General features: G+C 50.7%; 1 protein-coding gene across 4 annotated transcripts in view; it reads right to left on the reverse strand.

The window, feature by feature from the left end:
* Positions 1-18,429, reverse strand: part of LOC121058491 (protein CEPU-1) — a 337,525-nt gene that overhangs the window by 234,374 nt on the left and 84,722 nt on the right. For 2 of the 4 annotated variants that reach the window (XM_040534070.1, XM_040534069.1), the window contains exon 1: positions 3,490-3,913. The exons of the other annotated variants lie outside the window; for them this stretch is intronic. In XM_040534070.1, the coding sequence (XP_040390004.1) occupies positions 3,490-3,898 (409 nt within the window). In that variant the 5' untranslated portion in view covers positions 3,899-3,913. Of the gene's footprint in view, positions 1-3,489; positions 3,914-18,429 lie in introns of those variants that run through there. 4 annotated transcript variants of the gene reach the window in all.

Here is an 18,429-nt window from a genome sequence, read left to right on the forward strand (position 1 = left end):
TGACGACCAACGAGATAACACCAAACTCCAACAAGCACCCCAAAAAGCCCCGCTTGTGTCCGTCTCGGCACTTCCCCCAGCGGCCAACTTGGCAGAAACCCAACCAGGCATGGAGAAAACCCTCCATGCCCCTTCTCAATTAAAGGGATAAATAAGGCAAAGGAATCTCATTTCATTTTTAATGTAAGAAAACACAGAAATGGAGAAAGCATGGCACTGCTGAGAGGCAAGGGGCCATAATTACCTCCCCCCCCATCTTTTTTTTTTTTATTATTACCGTTTTTCTGCAGGCCTGACTACAGCGCTCGCAACGGCTTTTTCTACACAAAAGCGTGCGAAGGACCACCCACCCCATCCCACCTCCCACCACTAAACGGAATGAAATGGATTCTTCAAATGTCATGCTAGTATCCACTTAATAATGCATTTTCCTATAGACAGGACAATAATATATATTTTAATCACTTTTCTACAGGCAAATAAACGGCATGGAAGCCTAGCCTTTGCTGGCGCTTGGAAATTATGAATTTTTCAATAACCTTTTCTATTATTCATCCTGTGTTATTCCGTAACATTTCTATGTGAGGAATGTGCTTGCCAGACACTTTATGAATCTCTTCTTTTATTTATTAAACAGCAAGGTGTCTCCCTGAAACCCCTCCTCCCTCCTCTGGAAAAGATGTCGGCGCAGGCCGAGCGAGGCTTAAGACACATATAATTACACGTCGGGTTATTAATAATTTCCCCTCCGTAAGAGCGGCCACGTGAGCAGCTCCTGTGATGCAGCTGCCTCAGCCTCAGGTGGTTTTCGGGGCAGATGCAGGGAACAAAGCACAAAGTTTGGGGATGGGAAAGAGGGTAATGGGGTGGCCCCAAGGAAGATGTCCTATAAAAGCATCGACGTCCCCCGCTGCACCGGGACACATCATAAATGTGAAAGAGGATGGCAGCACGGAGAGGCACGGCAGAGCAGGAGGGGATTCACCGCCAGCAACAGGGATGAGCCAGGGCTGGGGCTGCAATCATGCATTTTGGAGGTGTAAAGCCAGTTCTACGTCCCTGGCAGCCAGGGGCAGCCTTGCGAATGACAGCTCCCCCTGGACCCCCACTGCAGCCAGCAAAGCTCATTTTAAAACCCATCTCCCTCCCTAAGACCCCTGCAAGCATTCTCGTTCCACACGGACAGCACGGAGCCCGGGGAGGGTATTCCTCTTAAAAACCTTCGGTGTCAACGTGAACCATCCAGAGCCACTCGGGGGACAGCAGGGAAAATCCACCTTGGATAATAAAAAAGGGGATGAAACACAGGGTCATGAATCATTCGAGCGGGGTTGGATAGAGAAGGTCCCTGCTCCAGGAAAAAAATTTGTAAAGAGGAATAATGCCCTTCTGTACGTCCTGGGGAGCACCGCTGCCCCTTCTCCCCTTCCTCGCCGAGGGGACGTGGGGCTCGGTGGGTGTTTGTGGCTCTGTGCAGCACGGCGAGGGATCAAACAGGAGAGCAGTGCTTCCCTACACCTAATGCCGGCTTAATTATCTGATGATATCTGTTACTTACTTACTCTCACAATGCAGCGACCTCGGCAGCTGAAGGCAAAGAGATCCTTTGATGCGAACCAATTAGGAATACAGATTCGACATTCAAGAGAGCTGAATGGTTTGTGTGTGTGTTAGAGAAAGAAAAGGAGGCGACGATGAGGAAGACCTGGAATTAATCTAAGTGCGGTGCTCATGTATACCCACAAGCTAACTGGTTAAAAAAGATTTATAATTTAGAGGGAATGACCTCTTGGGGAAAGAGTGGGGGTGCTCTTTTTACAACAACTGGGACCTTATTATTTTGCAAATGACATCTCCATCGCAAGGCAGAGCCTCTTCCGCTAAAATACGTATGAATAAATGATACATGGAGGAGCTGCTTTATGCAGATTCGTGGTGGAGACAGGAAAAAAATAAGAGAGAGAAAATTGAGGCACAAATCTTCTGTGAGGTTCCTGCTCCCCTCCCCATGGTTTATATACCAGCACCGCTCGGGAATTAAAAATAAGTAAACTAAAAGAATTGAAAAAAATAAACAACAAACAAGCAAAAGCCAGTGTCTGAAGACCTGCACTTCTATAGAGGAAGAGGGAGAAGAGATTTAAAAGCACAATGGTGGGTGCAAGAGCAGCTTTGCCAGCATAGTTCAAAGTGGGATGAAGGGGCGTGACCCAGGGTCACGACGTCCCCTTAAGTCACACGTGGAGAAACAGTCACGGAGTGAGCCACCAAGTGCTGGCCAAACTCCTCTCTGAACCCCAATTCCCTCATCTGTGCTCAGTCTCTGTAACGAGATGATCTCTCCTGCCCATTGCAAGAACGTGGGGAAGGACGCTGCCCCAGCCATGGCCAGGAGCCTATTTAATACCTGCTCAAACACTGATAATGCATCCCGCCACCTTGCCCGCCCGAGGTGGCTGCAGGCTGACACTTGGCAAAGTGTTCCTCCAATAACTGCTTGTAATCTCTCTGGAAAAACAGCCCCACTGAACCCAGGAAAAAAAAAAAAAAGGTAGAAAAAAAAATTAAAAAGCCAGCTGAGAAAAGGACAGTGACAGGGACAGTAATGGATTTTCAGGGGCGGGAAATGCTTTTGCACAACTTTTTGTTGTTGCAACACAGGGATGGAATCGGAGGAATTGATTGCAGGTCAAGGAAGCAGCTCAATACGCAGAGGCTGGGGAGCTGGCCAGGAGAGCACGTCCCCCACCAGCGTCCTCTCCAGGCAGCCTCCCAAAAAATCGTTCCCCTACCATTGCTATTGATATTGTGGTTATGAGCTGAATCTGCAACACAGAGCCAGGGTCCTACCGCGCAAGGTACTGCACAGAAAACCAAATACAATAAGCAAAAGCTCCAGGAAGATAATCTCTTTCAGAGCACTGAAGATGATGAGGAGATCAGCAAAGAAACCCCAGGTAGATGCCACCGCCAGGACCGCAGAGGCTGCTGCCGAAGCAGAAACCTTGCACATTTTATGCCAGGTGTGAACCAGAGTTACCTCGGGTGCAGCGTGGCACAGGCTCCCTGATGCCCTCATTAGGCAGAATTCGTATTTCATGCCCAGCACTGATTATTTTTAAACTTGCAAATTGAACGTGAGCAAAAGAGCTGAGGAGATGAGGGGGGCTGGGGCGGGCAGAAAGCAAGGCCTGTGGGGTCTGACCAACGCTGGCAATGGGGGTGAGACAACAGGGAAATGGGGTGCAAAGAGGGCTCCAGTGGGACAGGAGCATTGTAAATAAGGACAAGAACAATCACTGAAGGATAATCCGGCTCCCCCAACCCCACAGGCATTTCTGGAGCCCTAAAAGTAGGTGCTCCCGAGCGTCCGCACTCAACTGCAGTCACTGCGGCAACTCTGCCAGAAGTACAGCACCGAAGGCCACCTAAAATTAAGGGTGATACAAACCCCAACCCATTGCTTTCACCCTCCATCATCTTGCTCACCCAGACGTGTTCTGGCAGCGAGGTTTGAGTTCAGCTCACGGATTCGAAGGCTCGCTGATGAAGCCCAGGGCAGCCCCACAGAGTAGGCCTCAGGGCCTGCGACGGCCAACGTCTTCAGAAGGCTCTGGTGGGCCTGGCTCCGTGCAGTTACCAAAATGCCTACGTTTTCCAACGTGCTCAAGAAACTGTCTGTCAAATTCCTCAGAAAGGTCAGGAATTTGTCCAACCACCTGAACTGAGAGCTTTGGAAAACCCAGACCTGCAAGCGAAGGACTTGGAAAAGAGCTCCCAAAGCTCTACCCTTAAACGACAGCACCGGCAGCTCCAGCTTTGTAATGGCACCCGAAGTATTTTCGGCCTGGTTCCTGAGGAAATAAGGAACACACCGGCTGCTGCATCCTGCCCCCATCTCCAGTGACTTCTATACCTTACAATCTATTTCAATAAAATCCGATAGGACACATTTATCTCCAAGATGTAAGTTTGCGGAACGCAGGAAGCTGATCAGATGAAAGATACTGTTAATACTCTTACCGAGAGAAAGGCAGGACTGTGATTTCAACTTCTCTAAGGCATCAGAAAATCTAGCGTGAGCTTACTCTTGAGACACAGACACAGAGGGATCCAGGCATAATTATTTCTGCTGCTCACGGAAGTAGCTGTGTGTTTTATATATATATGAAATCAACACTAGAATATTTGCCTGGATAAACTAATCGAAATTGCTTGTTGGATGAGTTCACCAGCTATAAAACCCTGCAGTTACAAGGTATAATTACAGCAGCTTTTATTTTCCTCAACAAAAAAAAAAGTCTTCATTAAAACAGAGTTAAGGTTGTAAACAGATCATTAATTTATAACAACATTATCAGATGGGTTACAGTTATTAAAAGAGCACACACCGAAGAGCCAGGAAACCGAGGATGGAAGGTTAAAACAAGCTGGAAGTTGGAAAGCCGGCTTTCATAAATATCACAGGCGCCGCCTGATCAGCAGCAGGGCTGACACAGCAAGGACACCGGAGAGAGGCAATACAGTTCACCCCCCACAGAGGCAAGGACTGTGCCCAAATGGGGTCTGCCCCACTAAACTGGCACCCTGTGAGACCCCGGAGGTGGCCACGCAGCCGCAGAGCAGTGATGGACACGGAGACTATGCCAGGTGCTGCACCACAAGGCTGCTCTGCTCTTCTGGAGGAAATAATAGCGTTCGGGTTGCCCACGGAGAACAAAGACCGACACCACCACTCAATTACATCAGAAAAGGGCCGTGATGAGGTTTCAGCCCATGAATGAAAGGCCTGGCGTGTCCCTGTGCTGCTAACTTCAAGCAAAGGTCTCTCCTTGAGGGGCAGCAGACACAAGAGCTAACAGAAAATGAGGGCGAGCACACACAGAGGAGGGAAAAAAATCACAGGAATTCGGAGAAAATCCGGTTTCCTCAGCATCATGCCTTCCCCTGCAGACCTTTGCTTTCCTTTTATCCCTTACAACTACCACCTGTTTGCCACCTCCCAGCTGCTGCAGGTGTGATGGAGCTGGGAGGAAGGGATGAGCATCGCAGGTGGCCCCAGCCCCAGGCAGAGCTGGGATCTGGTGCCTTGCCACAGAGCAGGGCATGGGCACAGCCGAGTCCCTCCCTTTTCCCTTTAAACCCACTTCAGGTCTGATTTCAGTGCATTGAGTGGAAAGAGAGAGAGGGAGAAATACAACCCTGGAAAACCTTTTAAAGCCTGCCCAGTTCCCCCGTGATGGTGCATTGTTAAAAGGAATGTTATTCCGAGGGGACACTGTGAATCCATACAGTCAATGCTCCAGCACTTTAGTGGCAAAACAACTCAATAGCCTCAATTGACTGCATGAAATTCTATCATTTTACCACTACAAAGAAAGAAGGCAGGAAAAAAATACAAATAAGGGGCTACATTGCATTTGTCTTTCGTGAGCTCCCTCTGCAAGAGCATTTCAATCCCGGTCTTTAGCACAATGTGAGCCAACTCCTAACTGGCTACAAAAAAGCCGAATGCATCCAAAAATGCATCCCTCCATCCCCGTGAGCTGCTTCTCGCCTGCCCCACAGCAGAAGAGCCTTGCTGGCACAGAAAGCCAGCACTGTCCCCAGGCAGCAGCCTTGATTGCCACCTTCCCTCTGATGAAGACGAGGCGGGAAGTGATTAAAGAAGCTCTGAAAAGACACTGAAGTACTCGATGTGAACTTTTTGTGCGAGCTGCTCTGCCTCCTTCCCCGGCTAGGTCACTAGGTGTTCCTCCTCAGTGGCTGATTTCTTATTCCAAATTTGTCCGGACCCTGCTCTTCTTCATCAGCAGAAGAGCTTTGAGACCGCGAGCGCCTCGATTGTTCCTCTCCTGCTGATTGGGCTTTGTGGCTCGCAGAGAGCTTCTGCTTGATGGCAGGAGCTTGTCTGCACCCTTGATCATCTAGCATCTAAGAGGGCTCAAAGGGACCACGGAAGGTTCAGAGCACTGCAAAGAACCAGAAAGTATTATTTTCTTAAAGCAAAACCCCTACCTAGCTTCTTTTCATCCTTTTTTTTTTTTTTTTTCCCTGCCAGCTACAGTGTGCCATACATTCAGGAATTCAGCTGCTTTCGCCACAGCAGCTAGGAAGCATGCCAGTAACTGCGCTGTCCTCTATGCATCTCCAGGAGGTAGCGGAGAGATGCTTTTACCTCGAGCAGCTTAATCCAGCAGACAGGTCACGGGGCGGAGAGAGCAGCCAGGCGCCTGGCTCCCTCCCCGTGCTCTGCAGCGTGACTTTGGGCAAGTCCCTGCGCTGCTCCGGTTCCTCCTTCATTTTTCCTCTTGCCCTTCTCCGCTGCCTAACACACGGGCTGTTTCCTTGTCCCGTGTCCAAGTCCCAGCTGCTGCACCGCTCCCTGCAAGCGCAAGAGCTGACAAGCGATGCCACCGAAACCCAGGCTGAACATCTGTGTTTGCACTAAAACCTCAGGTTTTTGGGGGGCTGCAGGGATGGGAACAGCACAGAAGAAGGCACGGGCATTTTGCATCAGTGCCTATCGTCCTCTGCCCACCCCGCAAGCCTCTCCCCAACCCCAGTGTCCATCTCCATCCTGTATTGCACCTGGGCAGAGCACAGGACCGAGCAGCAACCAGTGCCGCGATGCCAGGAGGGACCGTGAAGCCTCTCCTGTTCAAGGCAGTACCTGCCAGCATCTCTCATCGCAGGCAATTGATATTCTACCGAGCATCTTTGGAAAATCATCTGCAAACAAGATGCTGCAGGCTATAAAATCACTCCCTCTCCTTTGCTTCAGATCGCAGCTTAATAAAAGCACAACACAAGCTAGCCGAGGAAACCGCCGCACTTTGCCCAGCCACCTCATCCCTTTGTGTATTATTAATCGGTTTCAAGTTGTACCACGGTTTCCTGGGGCGGGAAGGAGAAGGGGTCTCCAGTTGTGGAGGAGACTGTCTTTTCCTGTCAGGATTCAGCGAAGAAAAGTCTCATGTTAAGAGTGCTGGAGAAAAGAGCAGCAAGTTAAAGCTCTCCAGTTCCTGGCACCGCTCACGCTGAGGATCGATACTGAAAGTCGTCTGGGACATCCAGGCTGTCCCAGCCCCAAGGGCAGGGGTCGGGCAGGGCAGCACCAGGGGTGCTGGTGCATTGGTGAGGAGGGGTCTCAGCCCACGCCTTGGCTGCGGTGCCTCTGCGAAGAGAAAATGCCCAAAGGGGGACCTGGAGCAGCCAGACCTGCACCCATGGGGGCCCAGGGCCACCTCCTGGATGTGCCCTCACTACCCAGGTGCATCAGACCCCTCCACCTCAAAGGGAACGTGAAGGAGACTCGGAGCAGGTGCAAATAGCATCCTTCCCCGCTGGGAAAATGAGGTCTGGTGCCAGGCAGCACAATGCAGAGCTACCCGTGCAGCCTGCTAACACTGCTCATCCCCTAATCCATGCCCACCAGCCCCATGGGCAGCCCCCCAAGGGCTTTGCTCTCAGGGTCCCCAGGACACAGCTGTCCTCGTAGGGCAGCAGAGCTGAGGTCCCAGGGGTCCACCAGCCAGCACCGCAAGCATCCCCCATCCTCCAGCTTCTCCAAAGCCAGGCTGCCCACCCACAGCCTGTTGGGCAAGCCCAGTCAGCATTACAATCTCATTTTTGAGAGCTGAACGGGGCCCTGAGCAGGTCTCTGGTGTATTACAGCACCTAGGAGCTGATGTCTTACCCCCACAACCTCTCACTCAAAGCTCTCCCCACCTCCCCTTGCTTTAAGCAGGGTCTCTGCTCATTTTGCAAGCAGCTGGGAGCGGAGAGCACCAGTCGGGCAGGGGGAGGCTGCCCTGCAGAGCTGGGGACACGGCTGCTGCAATGCCACCTCCACGGGCACCAGCACCAGCCCCTGGCACTGCAAACAGCTTGCAGCGGGCGGCACAGGGAGGAAACCGAACCGCTGCCGCAGAAGCTTCAAGTATTTTCGTTGCTCCTACTGAAAAAGTACAATATATTGTCTATTTGGGAGCAGTTTAAGTTGGTTCATTTCACACAGTAAATTAACCTGATTTCTTTAATAGGGGATTTTTATTTGGTGTCAAGCCCCAACTATTACACCAAATACCGTACCCTGGGACTCCAGCTATTAAACTTCCCCTCTTTGCTATGTGCATACCAAGCAGAGAGCGCTGCCAGACACACTGCTGGGACAGCAGCCTTGGTGGCACTTGGAAATAATGGCTCAATCATTCCTAAACGCCCAGCTATTTATTGCTGCCACCAGACTCGGGAGATGTCTCCAAGCAAAACTGCTTTTGGTTTTCCCGGAAAACAAGGCACTGGGAACTGAAGTTGGGTCGCTTGCAGTTGTGCAAATAACGGCACAGATCCGGCGACCCGCTACGCTTGCTTCGTGCCCTGCCGCAGGTAGCGGGGCTGCGGCCAGAGCAGCACGAGGCCCGAGGTCACCGGCCTCTGCTTTGCAGGCAGAAAGGTGCAATTAAATAGAAGCAAGCTGAGATTTACAGCAAATCCTGACGGGCAAAAAAAAAAAAAAAATCAGCTCTTGGAGAAGAGGGGCACGGTGATTTTTTAATTCCTCCCCAGCTGTGCCTTGTAGCACCCACAGAGAGCTAAGGCATGCTACAAGTGAGCGTGCTGCGAGGCTGTAAGGTGCAGCCAGGTGGCAGAGCCCGGCCCCGATGCCAAAATGCCCCACTCCAGTGGCTCAGGTCCCCCCTCTCCCCCTTTCCCCATCCACCCAGACCAATTCTGCACCCCACACCCACCACCGCTCGCAGCCCCTTCATCTGCAGGAGGCGCGGCCACTCGGCCGCTTCCCGCTCTGCTCTGGTCCACGCCTGGTTTAGCACCTGACAAATGCCACCAGTTAATTTTCCTCCTCTACCCCTACCGGGGGTGCTGCTGACATTTTGATATTTCCCTGTGAGATTAGCCGGCGCGTAATGAATTTTCCCCGGCCCCTCCTTTTTTCGTGGGCCTTTTGGCTTTGCTGGCACACGCTCGCTCTCAACTCCGCCAGCTCCGGGAGCGTGCCCGACACAAGATGAATCGTCCAGAGACTCCTGGAGCATCCTTCTTTACACTTCATGTCTTCCCACCACGGATGAGAAATAGGCTTTTTCCTCATCCATCATAAGTCAGCGTGACAAGGCTGTCGCTCTCCGGCACTGCATCGCTGTATCATGCGCCTCTCGGTCCTGCTTGGCTGAACAGCTTGCCTCCCTGCGAGCATCTGGGACCTTTCTGAAGTGCTTTCGATTGTATCAGGGATTTGGGCACCGAGCAAAAGTTATTTCTGAGCTGCTCCTTCCTCCAGGTTGCTCCCTCCCTCCTGGGCTGTGCCCCAGTAACATCCTGCACAACTTGTTAATGTCACGGAAAAGTCACATTAAAAGGGGGAAACTGAGACGCAGAGCACGCACATTGCTCCCGAGAGCAGACAGTAGCAGAACGGGGAATGAACATCTGCAGATCCTGGCTTTTTACCCTGCATTCAGCCAGCACTGCTTCAATAAGCATCCCACAGCACGGCCCCACGGCTCACGGGAAGCCTTCCCGCATCTGCCAGACAAGAGCACTCTCAAAACACCGTCATTGCCTCCAAACTCTGATATGCAACGCCAAGCTAGACACACACGAGCATAGAAAACGCTGATGCTATTAAATACAAGTGTTTCCCCAAACCTGAGTGATGGCATAGCAAAAACATAACATTACCAATTCTCATCTCCAATAAACTCCAAACATTTCATTTCGTTTTCCTCCTGTAACATCAGTCGAACAGAGCATTGCTGCCTCGGATGCTTTTTGATATGGAGGCTTCCATAGGATGTTTATTTATTTATTTTTAAAAAAACCTTCCACTTCTTCAGAAACTTCTCCTGGGCCTGGGACAGAAGGAATCAATCTTTCACCCCCAAAACAGCGTCCTGCAGCAAAAGCAGAGGAGAGCTCCCAGCCAAAAGCCCCCACCAAGGCCAGGACAAGCGGCTCGGCCAAGAGTGGAAGATTTAGCTGTTTGCTTCAAAACCCCCAAATGAGTTCCTCTGTCTGCTGAGAGACTGATCTCCTAAGCCGGTCGTAAATCGCCTGAAATTTCCCTCGGCGCCTTTAGGCGAGAGGAGAAGGTGCAGAGGGAAGGAGAGGCAGGGAACAGAAGATCTCTGGTCGGGTTTGCACCCTGCAAGTACATCATCTCCAGAGCTTCGGTTTGTTAGCCTGCTTTCTTTTACCTGCAGGAGAAGAAATGACTATCCTGGTTCCCAACATGAGAATCCTGGTTCCCAAAATGGCAAGCCCTGTTCCAAAATGACAATCCCTGGTCCCAAGATGAGAATCCTTGTTCCCAGAACGACAGTCCTCACTCCCAAAAATGACAATCCCTGTTCCCAAAAAGCCTGCAGACCTCTTTCAACTTGCTAACCGCCCCCAGCCCCGAAAGCACCCGACAGCCGATCCAGCACTACAACCCCCCTCGGCCAGCAGTCCCCGGGGAGCTGCCCCGCTGCCGTCGGCTCCGGCTCCGCACGCTGCCACAGCCGGAGAACTCCTAGCACTGAGGCTGGAGGATGGAGAAAACCGGGAGTAAGCAGCGGACAGCAAATGTCGTGCCAAATAGAGCGTGTTTGCAGGCTATCCAAAACCCAAGGCATCCAACTGCCAGGGCTTCAAAGTTACAAAGGTGATATTATATATATATAAATCTATTTTTAAGCTCTTAGGCTCATTAGTCAAATTCAAGCTGTGTTGCTCTATTAGAAAGGCTCTGATGATGCCATTTTTATTCCCCATTGGTACCTTATCCTTTCTATAACTTTTTTCAGTTAAAGTTTTCAAACAGACACGCTCAAAACTCGCTTTCTCTAAATCCGCATTAATGGCAATTAATTCCATTCAGACCTGGGGAAGCCGCTCATGGCCGTGTTGATCCCAAACCTTCAGCAGCAATCCAGTCCTCAACATCGGGGGGATTTAAAAAACACTGGGGCATCTTTTCTCTGTGCTGACACCTTTCTGAACCTTAAAAACCCTTCTGAACCTTAAAAACTGCTCTAGGTCCATGCTTTTGAGCCATTCCTCACCTCGGTGGAAGAGGGCATCTCTCCACGGCATTACCAAAATCCCGCCGATGATTGCAGAGCGCCGACAGCACAGGCTGTGCACGTGAAGGCATGGGGAGAGGAATCAGAGCATCTGAATTTCGCTGTGATAAAAACGTTCAATATCTGCTGAATGCAAACTGCAAAGTAATTGGGGGCTTCAGATGCTCATAGCTATTTGAAATAGTAGGTTAAAAGAATAACTTTATTTTTGGGGGTTGAAAAACACCAAAACAAATCATTCCTGAGCATATGCTCAGGCAAATTAGAAGGAAAACCAGGAATGAATGCACAGGCCGGCCGCTGAGATGTGCTGGAAAGGAGAGAAACTTCCCAAAAGAATAAGTGCTGTCGTGCCCAGGAGAGGCTAGAGGAGAAGGTGGGGAGCTGAGGGAGAAAACAGCCATACACCAATGAGGGGCTGCAACTGGGACCAGTGCGCACGCCCAGCCCCTCTCCAGCCGCCCGTGGCAATGCCCGTGCCCTCTGTGGCACGCTTGCACATCTCGGCACCATTACTAGGAACCCTGCCCCTTCCACCTGCAGGTAAATCCCCCAGGCTTCACAAAGAAACGTCCCTATAGACCTTACAAATCGGGCACTCAGGAGGTGCAGGCACCATTTACCCCATCTGCCACCACGTCCCTCCACGCCTGCGTCCCCTTGCAGCCACGCTGCTCCACCGCCCCCACTGTGCCTCCCCAAAAACCTCCCCGAGGACAGCACCACCCAGCTGGGGCGGGCAAGCAGCCGGAGAGAGAGGCGGGGAGGGAAAGTCTCCGGGAAGAAAGCGAGAGAAGCTGTCGTGTGTCACCGAGCCGCAGCCACCAAGGCTAATTGAGCCTTCAGGCCCCGCTCCCCCCGCTGACGGGAACGGGAGAGATTAATGAACAGAACCAACAAGGGGTTTGGGTTTTTTTCCTTTTTATGATTCTTTTTTTTTTTTTTTTTTTCCTCTGAGTGATATTTGAGCACAACTTCAGGGAAATGCAGATCATAACCAGCTGTAAAGGAGCCATCGGGGACCCCGGTGTCATGTTCAGCCACCAACCCCAATCCTGCCCGGCTGGCATTGATTTTGGCACAGTCCCACTGAACCCTTCAAAGCACCCACATCACTGGAGAGAGGCCAAGGTCTAGCAGCGCTCCAGGGACTGAATTTGTCCCTTGGTCCCCATCAGGAGGGGATCAAGGACCTTGGCTTCACGGGGCAGCAGGAGGGATGGCTGGCTGCTGACCCCAGCGTGTGGAAGGGCCCTGAGTCATCCATCACTGCTGGGAACACGACCAAGCTCTGCCACATCCCATCCAGCACGGCACCCAGCGGTCAGCAGGACACAAAGGCGCCGCAGGAGCTGAGGCTTGCAGAGGACCAGTTGCCATCGCTGCTGAGACACCTTGGGTTTGGAGCAGCCTTGAGCTCCCAGACCAGGGACACTGATGGCTCGGACCTGTGGTCGTCTAGGACAGCACCATCTCCAACCAGTGCCAACACCCCACACACACCAGCCGAAAAACCACCCAGTTTCCAGCCTGCACAACCTCTTCAGCCTTATCCTGAGCAGTTTGGGCTCCTTTAGATCAATCCTGTCCGGGTGGGAGGGCAGCAGAGCCCCACTGCAGAAGCAGCCACCACAGCTGTATTTACCTGCTGCGGCAGAAGGCTGCACTGCGCTCACAAATCCAGGCTTCTCCATCACACAGCATCTAAGCTGAGCATCTGAGCGGGCTGAGGATGGGTTCGACCTGAAGCGCGGGTTATTATGCGAGTCAGGCAGCATTCACCACAATTAGGCATCTCTGCAAGGTGGAGCAGCGCAGGTGCCTGGCTGCCTGCACCTGGGGCTGCACGCAGCGAGCGCCAGGGCAGCTTCTGCAAGCAATGTGCTGCCACGAGGGGAAGTACAGGGGACTGCTGCGGACCCCTCTGGGCAGCTTTTGGGGTATCGCTCCCTTTGCCTTCATTTTTTCACCTGCCTTGGAGGTGATATGAGGACTGCAAATCGCTTGGAGATGGTGCACCAGCAACATGAGCTGTTGCTGCTCTTCTCCATGAACCCCATCGTGGTGCAAAAAGCCCCACGAAGGAAGCCACCCAAGTCAGGCCAAGCGTCAGCCCCACGGAGAGGATCTGACTTATTTCAGCTCCCAGCCTCTAAAGGCATCCCACGTCCTGGCTAACGACCTCTCCCTTCGCACTAATCAGCGTCGAGAGCTGATTTCAGATGGCTTCTGGAGGCAGGAGGGCTCCCTGGCAGGAGCGTGGACGTGGACTCCTCCAGCCCTCTCTCTTCATCAGAGTTACTGTTTTGGGTAATGATGAAGCAGGGGAATTGATTTGAAGCCTAATGAATAATCAGCCACCATCAATAATTGTAATCACTAATCTGGTGCAATTAGAGGCAATTATAATAAATGCAATTTCCTCCCGAGCTGCTAACGAACTGCAAAAATATGAATTGACTCGAACTGGCTGCCTGTGATTTATGCAGTCGCAAGATCAAGGATCCTATTACGCCAACAAAGGCTCTTAAAGGTACAGGGAATTTGGTCTGTGGCCCTTCTCCATCCTAGCAGAGCCACAAAACCTTACAAGGAGTCCTAAAACAGCTTCATAAAAAAAAAGCACAAAACCCCTTTGCTGTTGCTCTTTCCTTCCACACGAGGCCAAGCAGGTAAATGTACACGCAATTCCCACATCAGCTCCTGCTCCCATTGCATCATGCCTGGCAAACCAGGGATTATATGTGCAAGGAGAGGTGACACATGCCACATCTGTGTGCGAGCAGAGATTGCCACCTATTGGCATATCGGCACATGCGAGGAGGAGATAGCATCGTCTCCAGATATAGATCAGCAGTTCAAGCAGCGGGTTCTTGTAATTTTGGAGATGAAGCAGTCGATTTCAAGTTGCCTATTATCCTTAGGATGCAGTTAAAGGCAGTATTTCAAAGTACCTTTTAATTTCAAGTGCCCAGGATGACATACACTGCCTCCATTTGAAAAGGTGATAAGCACAAGAGTGGGATCTTACAAGAGTTTTTCAGATGAAAAGCAAGCAGACAAGCACTTTTTCCTCCCAAACGCTGCGCAAAGTGAAAGATCTTGAAAAAAATAAAAATAAAAAGCACAAACCACTTCCTGAAACAGAAGAGCTGAATTCAACAGAAGAGTTGAATTGAAAACACCAAAACGAAGCATTCTGGGGATTTCGGAAGGCCACGAGTTCTCCATCAATCTGGGGACTCGGCAAAACTGGATTTTGCCAAGAGCAGGTTCCATTTCTCGAGAAGCACAGAGGGACCAAGGCTGCCAGGCATTTGTCAGCCCACCGAGGGGCAGCCCTGCAGAGCTTCAGAAAGCCTGAGCCTGCACGTCTTGCCCGAATTGCAGAGCTGCCCTGCAATCAGAGGACAATGACGGGCAGTTTGCAGGAGCCTAAATTGCTCTTCCACATCCTCAAGGTAGATATCTATTAGATTTCCAGCTTCAAAACGCATTTGATGGCACACCAGGAGGGAATAGGAGCTGTCACCGGACAGGCACACACCAAGTGGCTGTGTTTCTATACTCTGTCAATCCCGAGGCTGCAGAGACATGAAAGCAGCCCGATCGGGCACGCCAATAATCGGGCTGCGATGAGCAACCCCATACGCAACACAAGCTATAATTTTCCTCGGAGTCAATAGCTTCCACCCCGACGTCGGTAAATCTTGATGCTCACCTCCAGAGAAATCAATATCTGCCTATTATCGGTCAGTAATTGTTACAAAAATTTAATCAAGAGTCAATAAGGGAAAGGAACAAGTCCATTGCAGGAGCAGGAGGATTTCCAACACAAAGTATGTCGCTGACCAATTATCCAGTATTCTTGACTTTTGCTAATGTTATTTATTATTTGGGCAACTGAAATACCCAGAAGAGTCAACCTCAGCTTCGCAAGCAAAAACCCCGTATAAAGAACAAAACCACCACCGGTGCCCAAATTGTTCGCAACACAAACCACCAAATATATGGTCTAGAAATGGGGATGGACTGGGCTGGAAATAATCGCTGCAATATGTCCGGGCCCAAACCTAGCCAGTGAGTGAGCCCTGCGAAATGAGATGACAAATGGGATTCTTGCTCCCATATGAAATAAAAGTTGGTGGCAGCTGGTGGAAGCCTGGGTATATTTTCTAAACACAAGCTGGCTTTCTGTGCAAAATTAATACTTCTGTGGGGATTATTTGGATCAAATGTCCCTTTAAAAAGGGAAAAAATACAAGAGAAAAGGATTAAAAATCCTTTGTCATTTCTACCATAAGCTGTTTCGGGGTGTCAATTTGCTCTCTGTTCTCCATTCATCTTGGAGAGGAGAAGAAGAAAAAGAGGGGAAGATAGCAGGGAAATGAAAGCAAGTCCCAGTGTCTGGAAAAAGACAGGAATTCCCACAGGAAAGGGCAGGCTGGGGAACGCAACCAAACGCAGCCCTGTGCACCACACGGTGAGGCCAAGACGGCTCTGACCAGGCAATTTCTGCAAAACCCTTTGGGACCTGCCTGTCCCCATAGTCCCCAGGAGAGGGGACCCAGCTTCGTCCCCATCCCGGGGATGGGGAAGGGCGAGCACTGCGCCGAGACCCAGTGGCATGGCCACAGCCAGGATGCCTCGAAGGGGAGGTGGGCGCGTGTTCACTTGAAAAATCAGATTTTCATTTTTTATGCATCTTTGGGGATCTCTCCTGCCTCATTCTCCACTTGCCTTTTGGTCTTTATGGCTACAGTTTTCAAACTTCCCATAAATCCACTGTCTTTCTTTCACGCACAGGAATGGGAGCAGCGAGCGTGCCACAGTGCTGCTGCTCAGAAGCTAACAGACCTGAAAGTGTTTAGTTATATTTATGAGATCCTCTGGGAGTTTCGCTACGAAAGTCTGGGTGCTCTTCTGCTTCTCTTCTCCCTAACACCTCTTCTGTTGGCGTCTGCTTACCACCCACCCTTCACATGCGTGGAATTAAAAATTACCAAAATGTTCTATTCCTGGGGGTGCAGCCCCCCAGAACAAAGCAGAGGCTGCATTTGTGCTTCAGGACTTCTCTTTTATGTCCAAGCCAGGATCTAAATAAAGCCATCACAGAAAACCAGGAGAACACGAAACCACCCCCAAAAAAAGAAAAAACCCACCGTAACAGATTCTATTTAATTACCCAGCAACAAACGGCACCACCACCCTAAAGACGCAGGAGCAAAGCAGGCATCACGAAATCAGAAAAAACCCTCACATCCTCCACTTAAATTTCCAATCGCAAAGCATCCTTCCCCCCCTGCGGCACAAAACAAGTAATAAATATGGAAATCCGTAAAGCCGGAGAAAATAGCGACTCCGCTGTCTCTCGCCAGCCAAGTACAGCGCGGCTCCGTGAGGAAATGAGCAGGTTTATTCCTCTGCTGCACCTTCCCCAGTTCCTCGCCTTATTGCTGGCCCATCACGGTGGCAGGTGGCTTTCTGACAGCGGTGCCCGCGGTTCACAGCCCACCGGGCAGCCGATCTCCTGACGCCTGCTCCCCACCAGCAAAGCAGCAAGGTGCCGCCGTGCCTCCGTGCCAAAGCTGCTAAAAACCCGCTCGGTCTCACCCCATAGCAAACGCTCTGCGTGGGGCAAGGCAGGGGAGAGGAGGGGGATTGCAGCTGGGTGCTGCAGCACCCGGTTTCTGGGGGATGCAGCAAAGCATCCCCACCCGCACCAGCTCCCCCGTAATTAGCCTGCAGACTTGAAGCTCTGTGCACTCTCCCATTACAGTTTCCTGCTTCTACAGCCCAGTTAAGCACTGGTTAAAAAGATATTTCCTTTGATCGCCCCTATATTTATGGCTTTGCAATTTCCCCAGGAATTCGGTCATTCCTTACTGCCGGGGTGGCGGCAGGCAAAACCCCCAGAAAGCTTTTCCTGAGCTGTTCCTTAATGCGTGTACAACCACAAAGCCTCACCCCATCCGACGGCAGGATGAACGCCTTCATTTGCTTCAAGTCTGTAACAATTTGGCTGGGTTTCAAATCAGAACCTCGGCAGTTTGAAGTTTTCTCCTAACGTTTTGCTGCTGGGCAACTGAAGCATTTCATTTGGGCAAAACAATTTGTGTTTGCTTCAATTTTCACTTCTACTTTCAAATTCTATATTGTAAGATGCAATCAGATAAGTGAAAATAAAGCAATTAAAGGAATCTCAGGGGATTCACAGACGGCCATTGATACCAATCAGCTTCAAGAGGGTCTTGGCACCCAACCTGCACAATATTTGATTTCTAGAGTGCTTTTTTTTTTTTCCTTCAAGTGTGGAGTTGGAGCCCAGACCCATCTGAATTTGCACACGAGGAAGGACAACGATGCTCTATAAGCACCCAAAGCAGCAAGCAGTTGCACCGTGGAGCTGTGGCACTACATGAAAACACTTTTCACATCCACGCAACCTGAATTTACTCCCAGGAGCTCGAGGATCAGGTTTGGTCCTTAGAGCCTCCTGCCCTTTCCTTGTTCATCTCTACCTTTATCTCCTCCTTCCAGAGCTCCCGTTTCCACCGGGTGAACATACCCCAAACCACCTCCCTCCTCCTCTCCATTTATTTAAGCAACCGCCCTGGTAATCTCAAAGCAGCTTATTTTTAATTGTGCTGAAACCAAATTGTTATTTAAACTTCAGATCGCGTTTTTCTCCCCCAAGACCCCTTTAATTCCTCCCAGATGTTAATTATACCGAAACGCAAAGCTGAAAAATCTCCAACTGGCTGGAGAAAGCCCCTCCGGCCGGTTCCTGAGCTGATGGGAAATCAGTGCAGCTGCTGGATCTCTGCTGGTTTACACCAGCAGAGGAACGAAGCAGTTCCCTCCCAGCACCCAGTTTTGGGCACGGGAACCATGTGCTACCTACAGCATCGCAAGGACACCCTTTTCCCAATGTAGAAGGGGTTTTAGGGGCCTAATTCCCATTTTCTGGACAATTTCAGTGATTTTGAGCCTGAACCCTGCTTGCTTCTAACAAAACGCTGCGGTCTGCCAAATCTCTTCCACAATTTGGAGCTAAGCCTCTCCATCATTAGGCGGTTTTGCCCTTGGTGTCTACCCCTTTGGCCTTACATTTGTTCCCCCGTTCATATTCCCTTGCAGACTCCTCATTGTCTGCAAAGATTTATCTGGGCAGATTTGGCAGCATTTTCATATTTATTTGGACCTGTACAATATAAATTGAATTGTAGGCTTCTTCAATCAGGACCCGTTAGTGGCTCACACAAGGATAATGCTTTTCTATTACGTTTGTACACGGGAGGTAGCGCTTGCACCTCGCTTCATCATTTTAGATGTGTTT

This window comes from Cygnus olor, chromosome 22 (assembly GCF_009769625.2).
Source record: "Cygnus olor isolate bCygOlo1 chromosome 22, bCygOlo1.pri.v2, whole genome shotgun sequence".
Taxonomy (NCBI): domain Eukaryota; kingdom Metazoa; phylum Chordata; class Aves; order Anseriformes; family Anatidae; genus Cygnus; species Cygnus olor.